Genomic DNA, 25,358 nt, shown 5'->3' with positions numbered 1-25,358 from the left:
AAATACATTTTCTACTTTGTTTGAATGAGAAAGAATATGTCATCAATTTTTCGTGCCTGCTTTGCAAATAAATGCGCCAAATTTGCATCGAGGGATAGTCTCATCTATTAGGACCTGACTCCAACATATAAGACCATTTACTAACGGGGTACCCTGAGCCATTGGCGCGTGGCGGCCAGCACACGCTTTACCCCCATATGTGTGCCGCCCAAAAACCGGGAATATTAAACAACTTCCTCCACAACTCTTGTCTGTATGCTTCGCGGGCGTGAGCCCTGTCCGAGCTATCGCTAAAACATGCCATCAAAGAAGTCGAAAGAGATTACACAATATCACATTATGCGACTGTTTAGTACTCGAGTTCCTCTTCGGGCTCGAAGGAGTCGGCAGCAACCTCTTCGTAATCCTTCTCCAGAGCAGCGAGATCCTCTCGGGCCTCGGTGAACTCTCCTTCCTCCATACCCTCGCCGACGTACCAATGGACGAAAGCACGCTTGCTGTGCATAAGGTCGAACTTGTAGTCAAGACGCGACCAGGCCTCAGCGATGGCGGTGGTGTTGGAAAGCATGGAGACGGATCGCTTGACGGGAGCAAGACCACCAGCCTCAGCAGGAGCAGGGACAGCCATAGGCTTCTGGTAGTTGATTCCGAGCTTGAAACCAGTGGGGCACCACTCAACAAGGTTGAAAGAGGCCTTGGCCTTGAGGGAAGCGATGGCGGCGTTGCAGTCGCGAGGAACACAATCACCACGGTACAGAAGAGCGACAGCCATGTACTTGCCGTTTCGGGGGTCACAGACAACCATCTGGTTGTTTGGCTCAAAGCCTAAATAAGGTTAGTATCGATAACGGGCCAGCAATCATAAGCTTAACTTACACTGGAAGGTAAGCTCCTGAACCTTGAAGCTCTCGTGCTCGCTCTTGTTGGCAGAAATGACAGGAGCGTAGCTGATGAGAGGGTAGTGGATTCGGGGGTAGGGAACCAGGTTGGTCTGGAACTCGTTGAGATCGACGTTGAGAGCACCGTCGAATCGGAGAGACGAGGTGATAGAGCTGACAACCTGGGCGATGAGACGGTTCAGGTGCTCGTATGAGGGTCGAGGAATATCGAGGTTGCGACGGCAGATATCGTAGACAGCCTCGTTATCAACAAGGAAAGTACAGTCGGAGTTCTCAATAGTGCTGTGAGTAGACAGGACAGCGTTGTAAGGCTCAACAACGGCAGTCGATGTTCGGGGAGCAGGGTAGACAGCGAACTCGAGCTTGGACTTCTTGCCATACTCAGTGGAGAGGCGCTCGAGGAGGAGAGCACCGAAACCAGAACCGGTACCACCACCGAAAGAGTGAAAGATCAGGAAACCCTGGAGAGACTGGCAGTTGTCTGGGTTGTGAATTAGCTGCTGGGCAATATCAACTGTACAATATCAAGACTTACCGGCGACACGACGGATGCGGTCCATGACCTCGTCAGCCTTCTCCTTGCCAATGGTGTAGTGACCACGGGCGTAGTTGTTGGCGGCATCCTCCTTTCCACTGACCAACAGCTCGGGGTGGAAAAGGTTGCGGTATTCGCCTGTTCGGATCTCATCGATAGGCGAGGGGTCGAGATCGACGAACAGAGATCGAGGAACATACTTTCCGCTGTTGGTCTCGGTAAAGAAGGTCTCGAAAGAACCGGGGTCACCAATATCGGGAGCATTGGGGTCAGGTCGACCGTCGGGGCCGAGACCGTGCTCGAGAAGGTAGCTATTAAGAACGCCGGTCAGCTTGATTCGACAGCAGAGAAGAAGACAACGTACAGCTCCCAAGCAGAGTTACCGAGCTGTGTACCAGCCTGGCCCAGGTGGAGGTGAAGAATCTGGATAACAAAAAATCAGCATCGCGAGCTCAAACTGAAGCCGCCCCAGCTTGGACAGCTCAGGACACCAAGTGGAACACACCCCCAACGCCTCTCGAGCAGAGCAAAACCAGAGCAGCAGGATGCAATTGGGGAGCAATGAAGAGCAGCGCGGGGATTAGAGGTTCGCGACGGGACTGGAAAAAACATACCTCGCCCTTCATCTTGTATAAATGAAGCTTAAAAAGCTAAGACGAGAGTTTGAAGTTTGGGGGGAAGAAGTATGGGGAGAGAAATAACTACGCGCGCAGCGCTTGAAGGGGTAAGGGGAAGAAGGGGCCTGAGGTGGTGATGGTTTTCGGGGTGGGTGGTTTGGAGGTTCCCAAATCTGTGGGTGCCGACGTGCCACTGGACATCCAATTGGTGGCGGGGTTCGTCAACATGGGAACTGAACCAAACACAAAAAAGCTATCAGAAAGATACAAGTGATGCAGGCGAATTTTGGCCTACAAGCAGAGTACCTGAGGTGACTCTCACCGCCAATTGACAGGGAACAGCCTGGGGACCCCTGCTCGATAGTGGAAGAACTGCACTTGCAAGGGGCACTCTAGCACACTTCAGGTGGGATCTGTTCAATCAGGTCGGAATGCAAGCTGTACAGACAGTAGCTTGACATGGAGCTTGAGTGACACATATCAAGGAACACCTATCACAATCCTACCAAATTGCATCTATCTAGGACGAGTTTTACCTAGGTACTCTGGATAGATAGATAGGTAGTAGGTACTGATACTAAGACTCTGCAGCGGAGATAACTACCTACCTACTAGGCTGCAGCTTACTTGGTTAGCTATGCACTAACTTGGTGTTCAATTGAACAACAAATCAGACATCTGTTGGTTTGCTATGACAATTGAATTCCTGACAAGTGATCAGTTTCCCGCTCCATGGATAGTTCTCACAATAGGTAGTAGCTGGTTAATCTCTCTGCCTAGTAGGTGGTGCCGGACGTAACATAGAATTTTATCAGTCTATCACTAAGAGGGTAGTGAGTGAAATGATAGTCTACTACTATGTATGTACCTAGTATGTAGCCAACCACCCTATCACGTTCTAGAAAATATATCTCATCGTAGCTATACTCTAAGCTTACCTTTACCTAGTCCTAGATACTATGCATTGGGTACTTCGTAACTCGGACGTCTATGAAGATCGTTGATCTACCATCTTTGCCATGATCGAGACTTCGTGCGTTAATCGGGAACAAAATCCAATATCCGTAGAACTTCCCAAATTGGCTTTTGTTAATTCTGTTGCCTAGATATAAAAGGTTGCCTAATGTATTACTTGAACAGGCAGGCCAAGGTAGCAAATATTCTCCAATTATTAGTCAAGAGTCTTGATTATGATGTTAAACTGTTTCAGACTACAGCCATACAGAACATTACAGGTTGCAATGATGTTCTATATCTAGATACCTAAAAGTAAGAGCCTGATATGGTAATATTTCGTTGTGTATCACTGCCGCCGTACTCCGAAAACCTTACAGATGTCCCCTCCTGTAAAATTATTTGTATAATGAAAAAAAGCTCATAGCAATTGCTAGAGCTGTGCAAAGTGGTATCATAGGTATAGTAGGCCGTTTCCCATCCAAGTCGTGATCTTTCGCTCTCTTTTCGTTCCCGCACTTGACCATTCGCACTTGTGTTGAGTTGAGTTTAGTTGTTTCGGTTGTCTGTTTGATTCTGTATATCAGCCTGCTCCAGCTGTTGCAGACGACGCTGAATCGCATCTTTCTGCATCTGCAACGCCCTGATCTCTTCGTCCCGCGTTGTTGTATCCTCACTTAGACGGCTGTCGTTCTCTGTCATGCTGTTCGAGTCTGTGGCCGCGTACGCAGGTGGAGGAAGCTCTGTATTTCCGCGGCCTCTGTTTCGTTGATCGGCAGCAGCGTAAAAGTCATCGCCTGCCCCTGAAGAACTATGGCGCATATTGCCCACTGCATCAAGCTCGTGTGGTTTTCTCTTCTCTGTCCGGGCTCGTTCTCGATGAATGAGCCAAAAGGCGATTCCTCCAACAACTAGCAGTACAAAAATTGCAACGCCAACACCAATGCCGATTCGCTCACCCAAAGACAGAGTGTCATTATGGTGGTCAACGCCTGGAATGTCGTCCTCGTCTTTCAGTCCCAAATCATCCTTATCTCTATCCTTGAAAAGGGCACGAATAGTGTACACAGCAATCGTTGCGCTGTATAAAGTAGTGGCGGATTCGGCATGGGCATCGTAGGTCTGCGCTGTTTGGTTGAAAGTGTAAGGGATAGCTACCACGGAAGAGGTCGATCGTTTACACAAACTGCCTTCCCAGGTATAATGCCTGGTACGGTTAGAACGATAGCTCATAATGCATTGTTGCTGACAACTTACGAGGAGCAGCAGATGGCCGTAGTCGTCTCATCGTCCCGGTTTGCACTGGGTTCGATACGCAGAGTTACAGTAGTCCATCCATGCGGGCACGTACCCGGGCTGTAAACACCCGTAAGGCCGTTCTCAAACATAGCATCCGGATAGCACGAGAGTGACTTTGCTCCAGCAATCGGCTGAAGGTCCAGCATGGCCTCGAGACCTCCCATCCCAGACATTGACATGTGGTTTGCATCATAAGTCCATGTACAATCAGGCGGGCCAGTCCAGGGAGTTGTCATGGGTGGAAACGTCCAGTCGCTGGCGAGGTCGTCGTCATCGGTTGGCTTTGGTTCGATTACAAGTGTTGTCGGGTGAGGTGTAGGTTTGGACAGAGACATGGCCGATGAAGGCGCGGCGGATGGCATGGGAGAAGACCCAGATACCGTGGACTCATCATCCTCAGTTGACAAAGACATGTCGTCTGTCTGTTACAACTATGTTTGAAAACTCGCGAGTAGCTCGAGTACTAAGGCCGACTCGACTACAAGCCGCACCACCAGTGCTTCGCTTGCCGTCAACTCGGCAATTCAGGGACAACCTTTAACGTCTTGTCCATCCAAACATGCGACCACTATTATCGGCGAACAAAAAGATATATATCGAACTTAGGTTGACGCGTAAAACAGGATCGGAAATGCGACTTGACTATAGTGAAGGCGTTGTCAATGTAAAAGACGGCGTCTGTAACGGTACTCGAAGGCCATTCGATCGAGCGTCTGTCTAGAAGAGGAATGAGGCGATGGGGATATATAGCAAGCAGAAAGACAAGTAAAGGTGACAAATGAACGAAAAGAAAGAAAAGCTACCCAAGAAATGACGAGAGTCAGCCAAGCAAACAGCAGCACAGGTCCATCCATACCATACCAGCGAGCGAGCGAGAAGGACGGGTACAGTAGCGTTGGTGTTCCCCCTTCTGAGGTCTTTGAAGGCTTGGCGAAATCTTATCACGGGTGGGTGCCGAGAAATGCCAAGGCCCGAATTACACCAAACCTCTGTCCACGTTGACCGCTGAGAGTCTGGGCATTTTATCTGTTTTTTTCGTCTCGTCGGTAGTTTCTTATAGCCAAGAGTAGTCTTTCAGACAAGGTACACGTCTGAACACCGACATGGCCCGTCACAAGACAAGAAGGACAAGACCAAGACTGTCAATGCGGCCAGAAAGACCCAATATGCCCAGCAAGCGGCGCGAGCCAATGCCCATGACAGTGGGCGCATCCAGCCAAAGCCGAGCCTTCTGGCCCCAGTGCCACGGCCTTGGCTGATGAGTATCGGATTTCTGGGCTCTGACGCGGGAAATGAGGGCCGCCTATTATTGTGCCGAACACGCCGGCTTGGAAGTCTTGGGTCGTCTTGGAATCCTGCACGCGAAGTCACGACACAAAGTACCGGTCCAATTCTGTGAAATTGTTAAAAAGGCAGCAGATTCCGTCTTGGCCACGAATCACCAGTCAGGTTCTTTTTTCTCGCTCCGTCTTATTCCCACCCAAAACTCACTTTCGTATCATTCAGGCCAAGAGCAGATTGACTGATTCCTTCAAACCGGAGTCAAACAAAAGTCAATGCACATTCAATGCCCAGTAAACTTGAAGCTCTTGGCGTACCACTGCCAACGTAGGACGAAGCAGATAGATATGTGACAATGTACGAGAATATGAAGCAAGTGGTTGGGCTTCTCGCTTCTTTATCCCAATCAACACTGAACTTGATGTTCGGAAAGAGATGCAAAGGGGAAAAGGTTGTCAGAAGCGCGGTTGGTTGCTGTTAGGTCATGTCATGGTCAGTGACGGACAGACTCTACCGATAAGGTTACAGTAGCACACGCCAGTGGACACTTTATATGGCTAGACGCTTGAAGATCCGGCATTGTAATGATTGATGTCTCTCGGCAATTGATGCTGTTCATGAAAGACCTTTGAATGAATCATTCAAGATTGACAAAGATATTCCAAGTTGCAACAGAAAGAAGTTCTGTGAATGCAGTGATTAAATTCTGAAGCAGTTGGTGTCTCGATTCGAGCGGGCACTCTCCTCCAAGCTCAACAACATCACTCCTAGTATCAGAACTGTTGGCACACTACTAATAATCAAGTTGAATAGAACCTTGATAAATGTGAAATATACATCAAATAATAATCATAAAATGCATTCGCACGAAACAACAGACAAAAGGAAACTGATCAAGTTTCAGACACAATTGTCAGTCAGCCTAACGACACCACATTAACAGCCACACACTCCCCCACTAAATCTCGGAGTCACGGCACTTCCCTCTCCGGCTTCTCCATCAGTGGCGCAGCGTTTCGAAAAAGAAAAAGAAAAGATCACATGACGGGGGGTTGAAGGGCATGTTAACCCTACCGGATCTCAAATCGTGCCCACCTAAGCGATTCAACCACCGCCTTCAAAGTCGACTCCATCCCGGCCCATCCATATTCGCTCTCCGACCAGCGAATTTCAATCAACACAACACCGCGACAATGGCTGACGAATACGTACGTGTGAACCCTCGAGATATCCCCTTCCCACCCCCTTTGGAAAACCCCATAAGCAGAGAAGAAGAACGACAACTCGACACCCGCCCGCGAAAGGAAGAAAAAAAAAGAAAGATGATGGATCGATCACAAATGGGAACATGATGAAGAGAAGAGTTTGACTGACCTGTATGCTTGGATAGGACGCCGAGCACGCTGCCGAGCTCAAGAGAAAGAGAGCGTTCCGAAAGTTCTCCTACCGAGGAATCGACCTTGACCAGTATGTTGCTGCCAAACGAACCCCGCGCCTCGATGATGGAAGATGAAACTACGAGGACGCAATCCGAGCGAACAAACCCATGCTGATGTGTTATTTCTTTCCTCTCCACAGGCTCCTCGACCTCTCCTCCGACCAGCTCCGCGATGTTGTCCACGCTCGTGCTCGCCGCAGGATCAACCGTGGTCTGAAGCGCCGCCCCATGGGCCTCATCAAGAAGCTTCGCAAGGCCAAGCAGGAGGCTCAGCCTAACGAGAAGCCTGACCTCGTCAAGACCCACCTCCGAGACATGATTGTCGTCCCCGAGATGATCGGTAGCGTCATCGGCATCTACTCCGGCAAGGAGTTCAACCAGGTCGAGATCAAGCCTGAGATGGTTGGTCACTACTTGGCTGAGTTCTCCATCTCATAGTACGTGGCTTCTCGCTTCATCATGTTTCTCATAACTGACCCCCTTTACAGCAAGCCCGTCAAGCACGGTAGACCCGGTATTGGTGCCACGCACTCTTCTCGTTTCATTCCCCTCAAGTAAGAAGTTTGCGGTCTTGGGTGGTTTCTGCATTCACGGACATTTTGGGCGAAAAGGACTGGTTCTGGTAGATGGATTATTAAAACATCTATCAAAATTACTGATGACAATGGGTACCATGATAGTACAATAAAGGAGCATTGTCCGCTTGATGACTACCTTCAACTATCGCTCATGTTTGAACAAGATGTTGTGACGCTCCTGGCTCCCTGATGTGAATGCCTTGCTCAACAATGCACTCGCTCTGTCCATGAAATTCCAATTCCCAATATCGGTCGCAGAAATTCATCCGTATGATGTCACTCTTCACGGTTTCTGCGTAACAATTTGCGAAGCTTGTCCATCACTCTTCCGCCGAATGATGTGGTTTTCTTTTTGGTACAAACTGCACAACCAAACGGGAGTTTTTTCTTGCCATAATGGATGAATATCTCTTCGTCTGCCCTGACAGGTTCATCCAGCTTTACGTTGATGCAATAGGGCCACTTGCCATCAATTTGGAAAGACGCTTGGGCGCATTTGCCACAAGCATGGTTGATAAAACAGGCCGTTCCGTAAAAATGACATGTTCGGCCTTGGGGATCCTGGAAGCCGTATTCATGCCTGAAATTCTCGAGGAGTCTAACATGATCCTGATCCATGGGCCTGCTCGACAACGACCCCACAGTCGGTATTGCTCGCAAGTTTCTAAAGATTAGTTTCAGTTCGTCGCGCTTGCGATGACTCAAACTGTTCCACTTGTTTCTCAGCGAAAGAGGATTCCCGGAAAGTACTGCATATTCTCTGTTAATAATCCTGTGATCTTTTGGTAGGTTCCGAGTTGCGAACAAGCCAAGGCCGCGGTTAGTGGACGTGTCGCGAATCATAACATCGGGACCTCTTTGCATTCCTAGGTCTTCCGATAACGGCCAAGGTTCCTGATGCGGCGGAGGAGTAGGAACCCGAAAGTTATCCATCGGATTTAATGCAATTGTCGGGGATTCCCGCGCCTTTGCTTCACGTCCTTGTGTCGTTGTGGTCGATGAGTCTCTCAAATCTTCCCCTGCCATCGCTTCCTAGTTTGACGTATCGTGTGAGCGTCGAGGCAATCGCCAGTGATCTGTTAAAAGAGTCAGCGCCACGAATCGAAGTTGGAAATGGGCTACCTCTGAGCCACCGCCTGTATGGATGGGCCAGGGTGCGCATCACGATCCTCTCACATTTTTCTTGAATCATCTTGACACGGTAAGAAATCGTGTGTGGAATATCTGTGGATGTGAAAGTAGTGTAGATGATAGAGAGTGTTGTAAAAGAATGATGTGTTTCAAATGACTGTTGGGATCCAAGATGGATGATGATGTTGGATGTTGTGAGTGTGGAGGAAAACCATGGCATATGGGAGGCGGGGGGGGTATTTAACTGCAGCTCCTTCTTGACGTGAATCAGAGTATCTATCCTAGTGCTCTTTCCACGTAGTTAAATGACATGGGAAACAGCCAAGAAGCCCAATGCCCTTCTTGGGAAACAGTATCCCCGGGATGAGAAGGAGTCCTCAGGGAGGGTATCAGAAAAATTGACTGCTGGAAACATAAGAGACGAAATTAGTAGGTCAGCTTTTGGCTCCTTGACCACGACCTTAGGCCACTCATTTTTATACCCTAATAGGAGGCCGTTTTTTTCTGCTACCCGTTGGGGAGTGATACAGGTTAAAACGGCAGACAACCACTTTGGCAAGCACAGCTTACTGAATCGAGTAGGTGCACTTGATGACTCAATGAAAAATGAATTCAAGTATCGATTCACGTCTAGTGTACATCCCTTATTCCTGCTTCTGTGCCAACTTGGCCGCTTTTCGCTCCTCCTCCTTGAGGTGCTGTTGTCGGTAGTGCTCAACAACGTAGTCCATGTTGGCAAGATGACCAGCAATGTGGTTTCGGTTAGCATACGAAGAGATTGCCCTGTTTGCCTGGTTAGCAATTGATCTTGCCGGGACGTTGCTACCGTCTTGGAGGGTTCCCAAATATTGGCAGGTGGGATGACGAACTCGGGGTATGCAACATCGACGAATCGGTGCTTGTTGCCGCCGTTCTCGAACAGGTTTCGGTCGTATCCAGCCTGCTCCATGGCCTTGGTGTGAAGAGCGTTGATTTCCTCCCAGTCCTTGCTGCGCGAAGTGTACTTGTTGATGAAGTTGAGGATTGAAGATTGCTCGCCCTCGGCGGGAACAAACTGGTAAATGAGAACGGAGCCGAAGAAACCGCTGACAGCGAGGAGAGATCCGGTCTGTAAACTTGCATCAGTTTCTGCTTTGTAATTTGGCTTCATCCATCGGCCTTGCTGGGCGATGCGATGCCGATGATGTAGTATGTTGTGACTCGACGTACGCTGAACGACTCGTTAACTTCGGCGGCCTTGTGGTGGGCGTGGGCGTCGGAGGCGTAGGTTCGTGCTGTTCGCTGCAGCTGTCGAGCCACGAAGGCTGCCCTTTGTCGTGCGACGAACATGTTGGGCGAATTGGGCAGCGTTCAATTGAGCAATCGGTCGTGAGGGTCTCGTGAGAAGAAGCCGCACCCAGATCAACCAGGTGAGGTCGTCGCCAGTCCGCGTGTGTTTACGTAAGGCACTTGTGATTGTGCACCAATTACATAGCAGATGTTTACCATTTATCTCCCCACCATAGAAGTTCACTGTGAGTAGGGACAGGGTAGAGGAATTGACTTCTAAGATCTGGGTTGCAAAAATAAATAATACGAGATTAAAGTCCTTTGTAGCAAAAACTTGCTTGATGATTTTGTTTATTTCAGTCTTTCGCAATTAAGTTTCTAATTACCTGAATATTCATAAGGGTCATGATTGTTACCTCAAAGATTTGAGTCGCCAAAGATGAATGAGCCGGAAGCATAAGAGACGAAGTTAGTAGGCCAGTTCATGCTACTTAGGCCACACTTCTTAGACTACTTATTTTTATATCCTAAGATTAAAGAGGCCAATTTCTGTGCTGCCCAGTAGAAATAACATTGGATCTTAACCTTGACAAATCATTCTAACAATATGTTGTGCCTATTGTATCGCCGTATTCTATCCCAATTTTTTAGCCTACTCAAAGAACGCCAAGGGCAACGTTCATGTTGTAGTGATGGCAAACGTATCATCAGTGCTTGGGTTGTGAAAGGTACTCTGACTTGACCAAGAGAACAACCACAACTTCATGATCCATCAAAGCTGAGTATTCTACGTGGAAAAATATCAAAAGCGAGATACAGGAGGGCTATTTTCTTAGCACACATAGGAACAACATTGGTCGTTAACTTCTTGATAATGAGGTTTGGGTCATGGACGGATGCCCTCCGACCCGCCACTGCTTACCCGGGAGCGCGTACTCCGCCCGCTCTGCCAACTATTAAGATATTGTCAGCAGCTATTTTCACTAGATAGGGCATAGAAAAGAGGATTAAAAGAGCCTTATTTTTTCTATAAAAGGAAGGAAATTAGCTTACTATTTTAGGTAATAGAGCAGCTAAATTATATAATGCAAGCTCAGCCAATCAGGGCTATGCAAATGTCAATATAAGAACCTGACCAGATCTGGCTCCCATAAATAGCATGGTAAGATAAGAGCGGTCCCTATTCGAGAGAAAGAGATACCAGTCTCGATGTTTTTGATAATGTACCTGAGTAGATAGAGTCCCAGTGGCTCACCCAAAGTTGACCACCGACAACGTTTACTGATCACCTCATTACGAAAACAGAAGCATAACGGTGGCCGACAAGAACCTTTCCTTTGACAAGAGCAAAAGCTAATATGCAAGGAACTCGAACTGTTAGATGCCTTGTTTTCTGGAGAGCTTTTTGTCAGAAGTGGCTGAAGCTACCACAAGGTTCAGATGATCACCACGGCTAACCCAAACTGTGCTGGATGCGCCTCATCGGGGCTTTTTGTAGCAACGGGACGGTGACAACATCCAGGGCGACTCGAGCCATTGCATCCGGAATGGCGCTGCGGGGGTTTCTTTCGTGGAAAATAGAGAGTTCAACGCTGACGAGTACTAAATCGCAACAGCCCAACAAAAGAGTAGAGTTTATGCCACACGTAACCGGACCGCTGCAGCGCCTACCCAATGCAGAGTCCAACTCATGAGCTATAGCTATACACGCCTGGATCAGGAGGAGGTTATCATGGACTTTCACGCCCTGAACTCTATGGAGCCAGCGAAGCATCCACAAGAATTTGGGATATCTCACCGTGCCCGCAGTGGAGGCCTTAAGCTTCCCCATCCGTCCAAATTGAGCTCGTTAATTCACATTGCGACCTCAGAGAGGACCAACCTCGGAAAGAAGTCTATGCAAAGGGCTGGTCTGGAACTCTGGAAGGATGACGAAGGAGGTGCAACAAAGATTGCGGCGCCTTGACCAAATGACATTCTGTTGCTTTGGCGCCATGCAGGACCAAATCACAGCAGACTGCAGTATCGGAGATGACCAGTCTAACCAATATTTGATCCATACCGGTAAGGCTTGGTTCAGGTCGATGCTTTTCCTGATGACGGCTGGGGAAGCCTCTCGAGGTATCAGCAGAGTGGACATCAGGTATAGCAATCAGCTGAGAGACATGCTCTTTTGTGAAACATGATCGAGGTACGAATTACATGATGGGCGGCGATATTGGGCGGGTGATTTACGTCGCAATGAGAACCGCATGTGAGCAGGAGCAGTGTTGATGGATGTTGGCCGAATGTCTAGAAGAGACACAGATACAAATATGCAGACTAAAAGGGACTTTCCCCTGTCTCACGTCGACTCTACATCATCCCGTGTGTTTGACAGGCAGCAAGGCACAAACATCCCGGCAGCAAACCACAGTGCTCAAGACGCCCTTTTCCTTGCATTACATAGCCATGACAAGACGGCACTGTGCTGATATCGATCGTTATCTGTTCAAAGTTCATCATGATGAGCCATGACGCGGAAAAGCTTGATGTAGTTTCCCATCGTCAGGCCATTGCTGATAAGAAGTATGAAATTTCCATGTGATATTGAGAAACAATGTACATAAAATAGGTGGTACTCTGTTTCTGGTCTGGCTTCGTTATGCGCGCAAGAGGCAAAAACTCCAATTCCCATCGCGAAACAAAATGCCAAGGTTTGGAGTGCGCGCCAAGTTGAATTATCCATGTAGAGCCCCGCGACGAGAAACCCCAGGAATGGGTTAAAAAGAGGGGAAAGGATACGAACTGGCCAGTAGTTTTACGTCTTGACTATCACAATTTTCTTCTTCTTCTTCCTTTTGTCTCATCAGGTAAAGAAGAAAAAGGTAATGGAATAGCCGCTGATATCCTTTCGTCCATGTCCTCCCTTGTAAAAGTGCCTCACAGTGATTGCACATCCTTGCAGTAGTTTCAGAGCCAAGGTTACCTCGGTGGTCGTACTCTGGCAATCCATTAGTCAAAGCCCTGGGAGCCCCAGAGATTGTTCTTTCTCAGGGTGTTCGCAGACTGTTCAATGCGGGGAAGCTCATTTTTTTCTGGTCACGGATGCATCGTGTCTAGTGATTAATTGGGTAAAAGACGACACACGTTTTCAGAGAAAGCAAAAAGTCTCGGCTTTGATGGAACTTCATGTTGGCCAAGCTGACTATTTTCCTTCTATCTGAGCCACTCCCTTGTCAGCACAGTGTTTTTGAGGCCCGACCTCTTGTTCTATTCGGTTCTTGCTATCCATTTGTAGGTAGGTGCCTACATGCTTTGCTGCGCTGGCCCTGTATATCAAACATCACATACCCATTCATTTACTCAGTGATTCTCCATTGCAACGACTATTCTCTTATTTGATAGGAGCAATTGGTTTGTGCTTCCCCAATTTGTTCCGAATATTCCCTTTGAATAAATAAAAAAGGGTCATATGATGGCGTGCTGTAGTCACACACACACTATTCACACAGACTGTGTCTCTCTCATACTTTCAGATTCATACTGTACACTCACTCATCCGCCATCCGGATGCTAGCTACCTAATCCTCTCCCTGTTTAAAGGAAAAGCCTAACTTTGCTATTTCTACCGGCTATCATCATCTACCACTCCCTTCCTACGCGCGTCATTAAACTGTCACTCGTCGACTTTTAAACGCCAAAGATACATAATCTGACACGACATTTGTCAAAGGCTTAAAAGGGACCGAGAACCCCCTAATAAGCTTGTCTGTTTCTTCTTGTTTGTTTGGTTGGATAAACTCGATCACATTTTTGATATACATTTTGTCTACATACCTCTTCCACCTATAACCTATCCATGCCTGAGATACGTCCAAGCCTCCCTCAGCAATATCAACAACTGCGCCCCGACCCGCTTACGTTGTCAATACACAGCGAGGCCTCATTATATTTACTTTACAAAAGTCAATAACCAGGCTCTTAAACGTTTCGGCATTCTTCTCTTTGGCTTCCAGGCTTTACTACTATACATATCACGTCCTACCCACCCACCTCTCTACTAGATCTCGCCAGTACCTCCACACATCTACTCTACTACATATACCTATCCCTCTTATACTGTATAGCTCTATACCGTGCTATCCTCTCTTACACATTATCACCCTCATACTCTCGTACATACTCACTGTACAACCACAACCTCCATCAATATGTGCCATACCGTAATTGCCCAGCGGATGTGCAAGGATTGCCGCCATAGCCTAGGCGAGACGGTCATCGATTTCACACGCTGTGCTCGTAAATGCTCGAGCCCTTTCTACTGTCTTACCCCTGAGCCTCAGATGGAGCTGTGTAACCTTTGTGTCACAACGTCGACACTGTCTACACCGGTACTCGCACAACATGCTCTTGAGGACACAACCACTGCAGCTGCAGCAGCAGCAGCCGCCGCATCGGCTGGCACGAGACTTTACAATCATTCGATTGGAAAGACAGTGGCCTATCCAGGACCTGGAGTAGTCCGCCACACTGCGGCCCACTAGAAGTTTGCGACAAACCATGACAAAATGGTTACGATTACCGACATTAAGGGCGTTCATTTGTGTAAGATTTTGAAACAGGGAAATTGAAACGACGAAACGAAATTTGACCAAAAAAGGCGTGTTTGGGAAACGACAGGTATGATACGGGCAACCGACAGAGGGTCAAGGGCGCATTCGGACAGCATTCATCAATGCTTTGCTTTGCTTTGCTTCATTTCATTTCATTTTCGTATCACTTTACTCCATTCCATATGTAGTGTCACTCAGACACGAAACCCCGGTGAGGACCACTCTACTGGAATGAGGGAACCACAGGCCTGGTCAATGGTACCAAGAACTGGGGTTAGTAGGGTTCTTTTCTTTTTCAAAGATGACATATTTACAATCGTTGATACATAACAACAAATTGAATATATACCCAGAAACAAAAGCAAAGAAAGGACCTAAGAAGACTGTGATAGGTAAATCGGTTCTGTTCGCCTAAGAAAACACGGTTCTGTGGTTGAGCGGGCGGATGTGCGGCCGGTGTTCCGCTCCCGTCCCGCTAATTAAAGCACCTATCGAAAGCAAGATAGGCTACTAAGATAGGGCAAGTCAACTCAGCGACCCCAGACATTGGATGCATGTCCATACCTCAGCTCCAATTTCCCCGAGTACAGATACGATTTCTCTTCACATCCAAGTCGCGCAAGTCGTGCAAGCCCAGCTATTTGGTGACCAAGATGCATGTATATGTGCGTCCCAAACACAATATGAAACACTCAAATTAGCAGTGACACTTACTTTCTTTTCTCTTCTTTTCTCTTCTCTTAGCTGACCTAAAGAGACGCACACAGTGTAGCAGCTGCCACTACTCGTTCACTGACTGAATCACAAACAGTCACAATCTCACTCAACCACAACCATTCACAATTTTGCGATTCAAATTTCAACACAAGCCGCTGTTGCACCAAAGGAAGCAGCACATGGGCCATTGTCCTCATGACTCGGACAAGGAAGCACTTGGTTCAGGTAGCAAGGGGGAGGGTTACCTGAGATGTGAATTAGTGCATTTCAGAGTCAAGTCAAGTCAAGTCAGGTCAGGTCAGGTCAGGTCAGGTCGAGAGTATGAACCAAATAAGATGGATGCATCCCCGTCCGCACCTCCCCAGACAGACGATCGATGTTGCCCGTCCTGCATCGTGAAGGACTTGCCCGATTGATTGATTCCCTCACCGGTGCGACAATTTAAAAAAAGGCAGCGACCACCCGAGGCTGCGGTTCACGGACCAGACCCGATTGCAGGTGTCATCCTTCCATGGGTACTCGCTCATCTTCATTCATCCATGCAAGCGCAAACGGAATTTTGAATTTTTTTTCCTTCGCAACTGCCTACCTCACAAGTCGCGACGCCTTCACAACGCCTTCGCAACGTAAAGTTTGCGCCTTCCTCTTCTCTGACCTCAGCGAATAACTGTTTGTGTCATCCCCTGGGTCCTTCTCTCATTTGAGTTCCTGCCATCTATCTGTCTGGTCCATTGTTAAAACTCCTTCTCCAAGCCTCTCGCCATGGCTTCAGAAAAGTTAGCACATACATCACTTTCAGTGACATCTCCATCAAGACCAAAACCATCACTACACTGTGAACACATCTACCGGAATCATTCCCCAAATCCATCGTCTATCAATCCATCCACTACCAGCCCAGCAGATACCATGGACTCATTATACTTTCCTATCGCTTACGCCAATAAGTATGAATGGAGCCTGCCTAACAATGTCCGTCGTCTATACATTGATGGCGTCGACGAGCTCGTGGGTCTCGTACCAGAGCATTTCGCCGAAGCCATGACCTGGCATAGCGACATCTTCGCTCTCCCACCTCCTGCTTTTGAAGGCTGCTCTCATCGCATAATAATCATCCGTACCGATTTTCTACCATTCGAGGGCGGTCTCCCTGTCACTAGGAATTGCAAAGATCCCCTAAAATGCTGCGAGCTTGCTCTCGAAAGGCTCGCCTTCGACAATTGCCGAGAATTTCCCTCGCTGTCCAAATGGGCAGCCACCGACTTTGAAGAGCGAGAATACTCGCCAGTGCACATGTTTACCCACGGCCTACGAGGTATGCGAATTCCGACGCCTTTGAGAGGTTTTCTCGGGATCCTCACGGTTGGGGTACACCTCAACGTTTATAGCAGGGACCGTACGACCAACGAGTACCGCATCTGGGTCGCAAAACGTGCCATTGGTCACAAATATAGCTACTCCGGGATGCTGGACCAGATCGTTGCCGGAGGCATGGACATGGAAGACCGAATCAAGCATTGGATGGCCCCCTTTAAAACACTGACTCGTGAGGCCAAAGAGGAGACGGGCCTCGAAATCGAGAAACTGGGCCAAAAAGTGTTTGCACCTGGCACCGATACAGAGCCAGCGAGAGAAATTGGCAGGGTTGTCAGATCTTCGTGGGTCAGTTTTTTCGACAAAAAGGATCGGAAAGCAGGCAAACACGACGAAGGCCAGCTTGAACCTGGTGTTAGAATCATCTACGACCTCGAACTCATAAACGACTTTTGCCCACAAGGAAACGAGCCTAGCATCGAGAAGATCATGCCTATGAATGTGTCGCAAGTGAAGGAGAGCCTGATGGAGAAGGGCAAATGGAAGCCGAACTGCGGGCTTGTGATGCTGGACTTCTTGGTGCGCCACCGACTTGCTAATGTGCAAAACGACACTCATTTCCCCGAAATCGTGAGAGACTTGCGCCCAGATTTGCCCTTTAAATTTGCCGACCGATGGAACGAGTGCAGAATCGGGTGGTAGTGAAAGCAAGCGAAAGATGAGACTGGAAGCATAAGAGACGAAAATAATGAGACACCTTATGCTTCTTAGGGTATAGTTCTTAGACTACTTATTTTTATACCCTAAGACTTAGGAGGCCATTTTTTCTGCTACCCAGTAGACCTCTTCTAATGAGATGAGTCTGTACGATAAGAATAAGAGAGATTTTTCGGAATACGCCTTGCCTAAAGCTAGTTATGCACTTTCAAGATGTGCATCGGGGTATCATCAGAAAAACTGACCGCTGGAAGCATAAGAGACGAAATTATTGAGTCAGCTTATGCTATAGTTCTTAGACTACTTATTTTTGTATCCCAAGACTTAGGAGTGTAAAGTTTCTGCTACTTACTAGATACCTAGGTAAATTTAGCCAAGAAAGGCTGTTGGTCCGTTCCTCAGAGTTGTCGCTCACTGGCAATTCAATACACATCCGGTAAGAAGACTGGCCAGAAATCGACAACCGCGAGGGAAGAGCCATAGAAAGGGACAAGATCCTCCGTCTCAGAGAGGCTCTTCCTATAAGCCTTGAGATCGCAATCGCCAGCCAAGGTGCTTGGGATGTCCTCATGACAGACGAGAGACGTGAGTGAAGAAGCCGCCTCTGCGGGTTTTTCTAAATTTGGACTGGGATCGTGTCATCCCATATGGAGTGGCCTTGGGCAGTATACAGTGATAGAACGTCTGATGGTAGAGTGCTATCTGGGCTGGTGAAGCATCTCAATGATAAGTGGTTGTTGAGTGGCTCTTTGTCGTGTTTGGTGGAGTCTTGCCTACCTGCCCGCCCGCTTGTTTGGATGGTCTTTGGGTGTAGATGACGATTTGGAGACTTGAAGAAACACTTGTTCCTTTATAAGTTGTCTGGCTCATTGGGAGAGTCAACTTGATTCGGTGATAATACCATGTATGGTATTGCTGGCATAATAAGCTTTATGATGGCACTTATCTCGGGAACAGCAGAGACTTCATGATATAGCTACTAGGATCAGAATATAGAAAACGAATAATAAGAGCAAATCTCAGAAGGCATAAAGTGACTGGATTGTTTTATCTCTCGAGCATGCAGTATCAAGATTCAGATAACTGTTGGTGTTGAAGAATATTGTGAATATGTGACCATCCGTCCACTTACAAGAACGGTCAGGGGATAGATAAATAGACTAATTTCTAAGCTCATATCCACTCAATTGATTCCCCGCTCGGCAAGACAAAACTGGGCCCAGACGGTTGATTAAGGGTCCTGGAGTGTGTTGCCATGCGGAGGCTCCGTGGGAATTAATTCGTGATAGAGAGGACTGGTAAACGTAGTAGTGTACATAACTCAGGGTTGAGTTGATGTCTTGACCACTCCAGTTAGCTGAGTTTGTTATCTCATGAACTATCGACAAGGCGTTTTTCTCCCTTTCTTTTTTAGTCTGTTGTCCCACCACTCGGTTAGTGTACCTTGCTTAAAACGAAATTTAGTGTCGTATAGCTGGGGTTCTTTTTGGTGGCTTGCTGCTGGTGACAAGCCAAGACTTCAAGGCTGAATCCCAACGGCCAACTAGAGATGCAGCAGATGAATACCGAAGATGGACTACCGTGTTCTAGGTCGCGACTGTCATTAATTGTGTTCTATTTACAGAATTTAGATGGTTTCAGTAGCCATCACCAACTTTACAGAGTGCAGGGTAAACAAATTCGCAACTTTGTCTCTGCCTGCCGTATAAACTGAATATTTCCGCACTAGACAAAGATATTCCGCCCGGCTACTTACAGGATCAGAGATCTTCGCTCCTGATTCTCACTTGTATCCACTCATCGACAATCTTATCCCATCCCAACCACAGCACTATCGGAACACTCCTGCTTGCGATTGTATGTACAGGTACCGTCCAGATTCGCCTATTACCTCGCTCCCTTGTCACCGATGAGAATCCTCGCAGAGCCGTTTGCCCAATAATGGAGACGCTAGCCTGCCCAAGTTTCTAGTGGCACGAGGTGACACCATCATAAGGCTAGCTCCTGTCGAACGCTACGATTCCATGCCAACAAATTTCCCCTACTACGAGAAACGGCAGCCATAATCTAGTTGAAATGAAACCCGTCGCGAGCTATTTATCAATGTCAGATTTTAGCAGCAACCAGCCTTTCTCAATGCTCTTGTGCGATTGAGTCTACAATCTTTGCCCGAGAACTTGCATTGCCCCAAGTGGTCAATCGAATGCAGAGGTCTCAGGAATCCAACGGCCCACACGCAACAATATGGGGTGCTTCCATCTTTTGCGAGCGGTGAATACAATACAGGAGTCAAAATACCATCCATCAAATACAAGAGAGAACAATGCGGATCACCTCTACGGCAATCCGTTAAGCCTGTGATCACAGCACAACTATGTAACCTTCTGCCGATTAAGCATCAAGCTTATAAGTTGGTCCCCACGCGTCTTGATGTTGCCGGAACTACATCCCTCTCTGGCCACCTGTGCGAGGACCAGTCACGAGCTCAGCGTATCCGGCACCGGCGATCTGTGCCAGAAAGCCAAACAAAATTACGGAAACGCTGGAGACCGCACTAGATATGGCGAGCTCGATCCTGGGTGTGCCTGGGAGTTGCATTACAAACCATTGCAGGCCAAGACCATCACTTACAACAAACCCCAGATTCCCGTTGCACTTTTGATTAAGGGAAATGCTTCTGTTCATGTTAGATAACTACGTTCCTGAGTTATGGGACAATCATGTGCAAAAAGGCAAGTGGCTTGAGCCACCAAAATCCAACTGTTCTTGACCTGACGATCTGGAGGAGAGCGAAATTCTGTAAGCGCTGATCATGAGGGAACTTGAGAATGTACTTCCCAATCATACTGAGCTGTCCCCTGTACCCTCCTCTGAGCAATATTGCATTGTGCAGTAGCTACAGGACGCCACTATGAGCTGGTTCGAGAACGCAGCCTCATGCACCTCCCAGAAACGATACAGACCATTCCAACAGCACACTGCAACGTAACCGTGGGAAAATTCAAGGAATAGCACTGCTTTGGCCATGACACACAGCCTTGAAAAAATGCAGCCTAGCAGCTATCCCGTTTCCCGCGTTCTGCATATCACTGGTGCGTTCGATATTGTCTCAAGTCTAGAGACAAACAAAGAGGGGCGCCCATCCAAGCCCAACCTAGGAAGGCTGGCGGTCCGTTTGACAACGGATGAGAAATGCAGGACAGCGTAGTACCGGTACAAGTGAGCCCATGCTCTTCGCTGCGGAGTTATCGTTAGATAGCTCCACCACCAAAGATTGTCGGTCACACTTCATTCGATCCGTAGACGAGATCTTGTCGGACTTACACAGCGACGGGACGTTTTATCACACAAGCCGTCCTCATCATGTCTGACAGCGATGGTTTTTTTTTTGCTGCAGATGCTCCGCTAATTCTAATTCTAATTATGGAAGTGTCAAGAATAACTAGCAAAACTCTAGAGAATGAGTTTCTCTGTCACTACCAAAAAATTGAGTTGTTTCTTTGGGGGCTGAGTCTGCAAAAGGCTGGATGGTAGCCAGCAGACCATTCCTTGTCGACTCTCTCAATTTGAGCAGGGGTTTATTCAGCTCGACGCACTAGAGATTTCCCATACCAATGAGAGTCACCCAACGGCGCCACTAGCTCGAGATCGTGCTGGAGCGGACAGGGGCTGTGGATTTGGAGCATTCAGAAAGCAGAGAAAGGTCCCCTTGTGGCCATTGATCTCGTTTAGCGTCCTCTGGGGTCCCCTGCGGTACTGGACGCTGCTTGTAGCACGTCCCGTGTAGGTCGAGATGGCCTGTCAACCTCCTCGGGCCCGAAAACGCCCAAGTGCAGCCCAGACAGGAGAGAGTCAAAACCCCCATTGACCCCTGCGTTGGCACTGGTTTTCTCTTCTCAAACCACTTCTTTTTGTTGTTCTATCCGAGTTAATTCTGGCTTCTACTTGGAAACAAGTCTGAATAGCTTCACTTGTATCGAGGGGTATAGACCCACTTACACCAGGACATACCTATACAACGAACCTCGTCCTCGCTCCCAGAAGAATACCAATCCGCCACTGCCGAAAGGAAGAAGGAAGCGGTGGGATTCGAATACATACAAAACAGCTTGAAGTCGCCATCGATTCAAAATAACTATACGATATCGAACGACGATGCATCGCTCCGCTGTTCTACTTGCCCTTGGGGCTCTCAGCTCACCAGCCGCCGCCGGTTGGCTCAAGTCAGACCAAGAAGTGTCATGGGAACCTCCTCGCCAGACGGGCATCTACGGCCCTGAAGCCGGCGAACAAGCTAATATCGCCTTGGGATGGAGTCCTGTACCAACAGAGGCCCCCCAGCTTGCTGGTGCTATGGACTTGAAGTTTGCCATGGGAAAGAGAGACCTAGCGCCCATGACCTGCGGTTTCGGTAAAGCAGGAAGTGAGTTGACCCTGTTCTGAAAGAGCGCATTAGTGACTATCAACACACATATTGGAAGAAGCTATGAACTCTACTTGCAAAGTATCGATTTGCTGACAACATGACTTCAACAGATTCCTTCACATGCATTTCCAGTGTCGCCACTTGTAGTTATTCTAACGGTTGGATTGGATGCTGTGAAACTGGCCGAGCTTGCAAATCAGTGAAGACATCTTGCGTGCCTTATACTGAATCTGCTTCTGTGTGTGCTTTCCTCGAGGACTTTCACACTCTTTGCTGGTATGTTCCTTAAAAAAACTCACTGATGAAATCGATTTGTTTCTAATCTCATTTCAGTGATGCTACTGCCAAGTACTGCCACACCTGGGTCGGTACCACATCTGGCGACCCCTACACGATCCTCGCCTGTGATTCTACCTCGGGTAGCTCTGCACTTCTATTCTCCGATCCTTTGGCTACCGGTGATTCGAGCACCACTGAAAGTGATGCATCGACTACGAAAGATGCTTCTTCTACCGCAGACGACTCCGCTACCACAGTAACAGAAAGTTCCGCGTCGGCGACAGAATCTGATAAGAAAGACGACGACAAGGGCGCCCCCGTCGGCGCTATTGCTGGTGGTGTTGTTGGCGGCGTCGCTGCTCTTGCTCTGGTCGGTCTGGCTGCTTTCCTGCTTTTCCGCCGTCGCAAGAAGAATGCCGCAGCTGCAGCAGCTGGTAGCAGCCCGCAAAACCCTCCTGCGATGGCCCAGCACCCTCAGAGCCCAGGAGCCGGCTACGTTCCTTCTTCGCCTTCAAATGCTACATATCCTTCAGGTGTGCCTTCAAACTTCCAAGGTTACCAGCAGCCATACGACCCTTCATTGGCTGCTCCATACGGACAACCCCAAGGTTATCAGCAACCTGGCTACGGCGGCTACTCTCCTCAGCCTCAGGGGTACGTCCAGCCATTCGGCCAGCAAGGTCAATATCCTGCTCAGTATGGCGCTGGAGGTTATGGAGCACCTTCATCCACTTCGCCTCCTCCAGGACAATTCACACCCAGCCCGGGTCCTAACAAGGACGGCCACGAGACTCCTCAGGCTCAAGAGTTGCCCGCTGTTCAACCAATTGGAAATGAGGGCAACCGTGCTGAGCTTAGCTAGAAGTCTTGATTGACTGACATGACGGGAGTAAAAGGAGTTTCATTTCTGGATGAGTGGAAATTTTTAAGGCAAAGACTATGTGGACATACAGGTGGACTTTCAAGGCGATTCAACAACTGCATGGCTAATCGATTGCATGAACTTTTGTTTTACTTTATATGGCAGACCTAATTGGGTTATTTCACTGATGAATTCAAAATATGATAATGCCTCAATCTATACCTGTTAAATGATCCAATTTGTGATGATCCTTATGAACTTGCTCAATAATCTCAACCCATAAAACACACCCTCATCATAGCTAAGATAATGCTTATACATGTCCGTTCAGCTCCAGTTGCTTTCCAAGAGCCTTGTTCCACCATTCTTCCCAGTCAAGAACCTTTCGGCCGAGTCTCGCTTCCTCAGCTGCAAAGACCATGGCGTGGCTTCGTAAAACTTCATCGAGAGTGCATCCAATAAACTCATCCTGCGCACGAGGAGCTTCCCAGCCATGATTCTTGACACGATCACATGCCATGACAAATTGGCGTGTGAGGCCCAAATCTCCTCCACCATGACCAAGGTCTTCAACACGGGGATAATAAGTCTTTGTTTCGCCTGTGTTGAAGTCTTCAACTACGATACGTCGCGAGTCGGCGTAGACCTCGCCGTGCTCGCCGTAAAAGTTGGAGTATCGCTCGCAGATCTTAGTCGTTTGGGCAACCATGTGTAGAGTCGCTGTCTTTGCCGGCTGAGTAGATTCGGGCCAAGTAATTGTGACAAATTGGTCGTCGCAGACGTTGTTATCTGCTTCAAAGACGCAACGGCCGAACCAGTTCCGGGACTGGACCTCGGACTTGGGTGTCGACTCGTCATAGTCTTCCTCAAGGGTCTTCATGAGAAGCTCCTCTCTTTTTTCTTGAGATGGGTAGTCCTCAATATCGTGAACGACGATACTGACGGGCCATCTGGTATTGCCGGACTGCAGTCCTTTGAGCTTGGGGCCGAGATAAATGTTCTTTGCCGAGAACTTGCAGCCTTCGTCTCCAAGGGGGCACTTTGTGCAGTTTGTTGCGGACCCTGCTGCCTTGGGTTTTCTACTCTTCTTGAACAGATGAAGGCCGCCGGATGAAGACACCGTCGCCGGAATATGAGGCTCTCCCTGTCCCGCCTTTTCCGGAGAGCAGAGCAGCCAGAGCAACAAGTCGATGTCATGACAACTCTTTGTCAGCAGCGACGGGGCAGTGGTGTTCTCATTACGCCAGTTTCCTCTAACGTATGAATGGGAAAAGTGCCAGTAGCCCACAGGTTCAGTGTGGACTACACTTGATATATCGCCAATGACACGGTCTTCGACGAGGAGCTTGCGCAGCATGATATTGTGAGGGCTGTAGCGCAGTACGTGACCTATAGAGAATACCTTTGAAGGCTGGTAGGGCCGCATAGCTTTGTACATGTCGACGCAGTCTTGAAGAGAGCAGGCGAGAGGCTTCTCACACATGATGTGTAATTCAAGCGGCGCAAGGCCAACGATAACCTCACGATGCATCTCGTCGAGAACACAAACAAAGACACCGTCAACACCTTCTGGGACATTCTCATCTCCCGCAGCAGCTCTCTTTCGGCGATCTTGCTCGTATGCGAGAAAATCTTTCCAGTCATGGAATGATTGTCCTTCTTTTGGGGAACCATTGCCCCAGATGTGATCCCGGCCAAGGGACTCGCGCTTGAACTTGAGGGGCTCAGCAACAGCAGCGACCACGCCATTGGAGACGCTGTCAATGGCAGCAGCGTAGTTTTGTCCTCGAGATCCGGCCCCTATTATGAGGAAGCGAGGTGGCGTGTCGGACATTTCTGGCTTGGGAGGTGGTTGGGGCTGTGAGTTTGTGTCTCCATTTTGGTCTGTTGAAAGCTTTGACAAGAGGTTGTTCACTAGTGTCGACATGATGTAAGTATTGATATTGTATGGTTTATTCGATTCAATGTGACGTTTGATATTATACGAGTTGAAAGAGGCAAGTTAAATATCTTTCTTGGGTGGTCAAGTTGAGTAGAACGCCTGATGCCATAGATACTCCAAGACACTACTTTGAAGTATGATTGGTAGATAGCCAGGCAGCGAGATTATACAACTAGGCAACAATAGGTCTGAAATAAAAGAGATATAATGTCGTAGAACGTAACATTCAGTTGTTGTTGTTGTTGCAATGATTTTCGTATATCGTGTTGTAGAAGTTGATGGTAACCAATAAGGTAGAACGTATTAGTACATACAACGTCCCAGCGCATTGATTCACTGTCTACCCTTACCTACGTGTACTAACTAAAGTGAAATGTAGTTGGGTGGTTCCCATCTTTAACCCCACTAAATCATTACTAAACTGATTTAGTGAAGATATGCTTTCTCTGATGCCTTCACGAGAAAAGCCAACAGCTCTTTGACTTAAACGTTACATTGCAACCAT

At 48.1% G+C, this 25,358-nt stretch overlaps 9 protein-coding genes across 9 annotated transcripts; 5 read left to right on the top strand and 4 right to left on the bottom strand.

The window, feature by feature from the left end:
- Positions 1-349: 349 nt before the first annotated feature.
- Positions 350-2,060, bottom strand: FSST1_003208 (tubulin alpha chain; the record flags this gene model as incomplete). The annotated part of the gene is made up of 5 exons (XM_083229267.1): positions 350-825; positions 877-1,380; positions 1,435-1,745; positions 1,799-1,857; positions 2,049-2,060. 5 exons carry the CDS (start codon positions 2,058-2,060, stop codon positions 350-352), a joined length of 1,362 nt encoding a protein of 453 aa, XP_083086638.1.
- Positions 2,061-3,554: 1,494 nt separating this feature from the next.
- Positions 3,555-4,717, bottom strand: FSST1_003207 (uncharacterized protein; the record flags this gene model as incomplete). The annotated part of the gene is made up of 2 exons (XM_083229266.1): positions 3,555-4,212; positions 4,263-4,717. The coding sequence occupies 2 exons, from the start codon at positions 4,715-4,717 to the stop codon at positions 3,555-3,557; spliced, it is 1,113 nt and encodes a 370-aa protein (XP_083086637.1).
- A 2,061-nt stretch (positions 4,718-6,778) lies between these two features.
- Positions 6,779-7,581, top strand: FSST1_003206 (40S ribosomal protein uS19; the record flags this gene model as incomplete). The annotated part of the gene is made up of 4 exons (XM_083229265.1): positions 6,779-6,793; positions 6,976-7,052; positions 7,164-7,460; positions 7,512-7,581. The coding sequence occupies 4 exons, from the start codon at positions 6,779-6,781 to the stop codon at positions 7,579-7,581; spliced, it is 459 nt and encodes a 152-aa protein (XP_083086636.1).
- A 1,795-nt stretch (positions 7,582-9,376) lies between these two features.
- On the bottom strand, positions 9,377-10,061 carry FSST1_003205 (uncharacterized protein; the record flags this gene model as incomplete). The annotated part of the gene is made up of 3 exons (XM_083229264.1): positions 9,377-9,515; positions 9,602-9,840; positions 9,942-10,061. The coding sequence occupies 3 exons, from the start codon at positions 10,059-10,061 to the stop codon at positions 9,377-9,379; spliced, it is 498 nt and encodes a 165-aa protein (XP_083086635.1).
- A 1,630-nt stretch (positions 10,062-11,691) lies between these two features.
- FSST1_003204 (uncharacterized protein) lies at positions 11,692-11,967 on the top strand (the record flags this gene model as incomplete). The annotated part of the gene is made up of 1 exon (XM_083229263.1): positions 11,692-11,967. One exon carries the CDS (start codon positions 11,692-11,694, stop codon positions 11,965-11,967), a length of 276 nt encoding a protein of 91 aa, XP_083086634.1.
- Positions 11,968-14,194: 2,227 nt separating this feature from the next.
- FSST1_003203 (uncharacterized protein) lies at positions 14,195-14,527 on the top strand (the record flags this gene model as incomplete). Its single annotated transcript, XM_083229262.1, has 1 exon — positions 14,195-14,527. The coding sequence occupies one exon, from the start codon at positions 14,195-14,197 to the stop codon at positions 14,525-14,527; it is 333 nt and encodes a 110-aa protein (XP_083086633.1).
- A 1,695-nt stretch (positions 14,528-16,222) lies between these two features.
- Positions 16,223-17,329, top strand: FSST1_003202 (NUDIX hydrolase; the record flags this gene model as incomplete). The annotated part of the gene is made up of 1 exon (XM_083229261.1): positions 16,223-17,329. The coding sequence occupies one exon, from the start codon at positions 16,223-16,225 to the stop codon at positions 17,327-17,329; it is 1,107 nt and encodes a 368-aa protein (XP_083086632.1).
- Positions 17,330-21,499: 4,170 nt separating this feature from the next.
- FSST1_003201 (uncharacterized protein) lies at positions 21,500-22,911 on the top strand (the record flags this gene model as incomplete). The annotated part of the gene is made up of 3 exons (XM_083229260.1): positions 21,500-21,767; positions 21,881-22,046; positions 22,104-22,911. 3 exons carry the CDS (start codon positions 21,500-21,502, stop codon positions 22,909-22,911), a joined length of 1,242 nt encoding a protein of 413 aa, XP_083086631.1.
- A 313-nt stretch (positions 22,912-23,224) lies between these two features.
- FSST1_003200 (Gfo/Idh/MocA family protein) lies at positions 23,225-24,838 on the bottom strand (the record flags this gene model as incomplete). Its single annotated transcript, XM_083229259.1, has 1 exon — positions 23,225-24,838. The coding sequence occupies one exon, from the start codon at positions 24,836-24,838 to the stop codon at positions 23,225-23,227; it is 1,614 nt and encodes a 537-aa protein (XP_083086630.1).
- Positions 24,839-25,358: the final 520 nt, after the last annotated feature.

The sequence above is a fragment of the Fusarium sambucinum genome, chromosome I, assembly GCF_050947815.1.
Source record: "Fusarium sambucinum isolate potato_lamoka chromosome I, whole genome shotgun sequence".
NCBI classification, from domain to species: Eukaryota; Fungi; Ascomycota; class Sordariomycetes; order Hypocreales; family Nectriaceae; genus Fusarium; species Fusarium sambucinum.
This window is presented reverse-complemented; position numbering and strand designations above follow the sequence as displayed.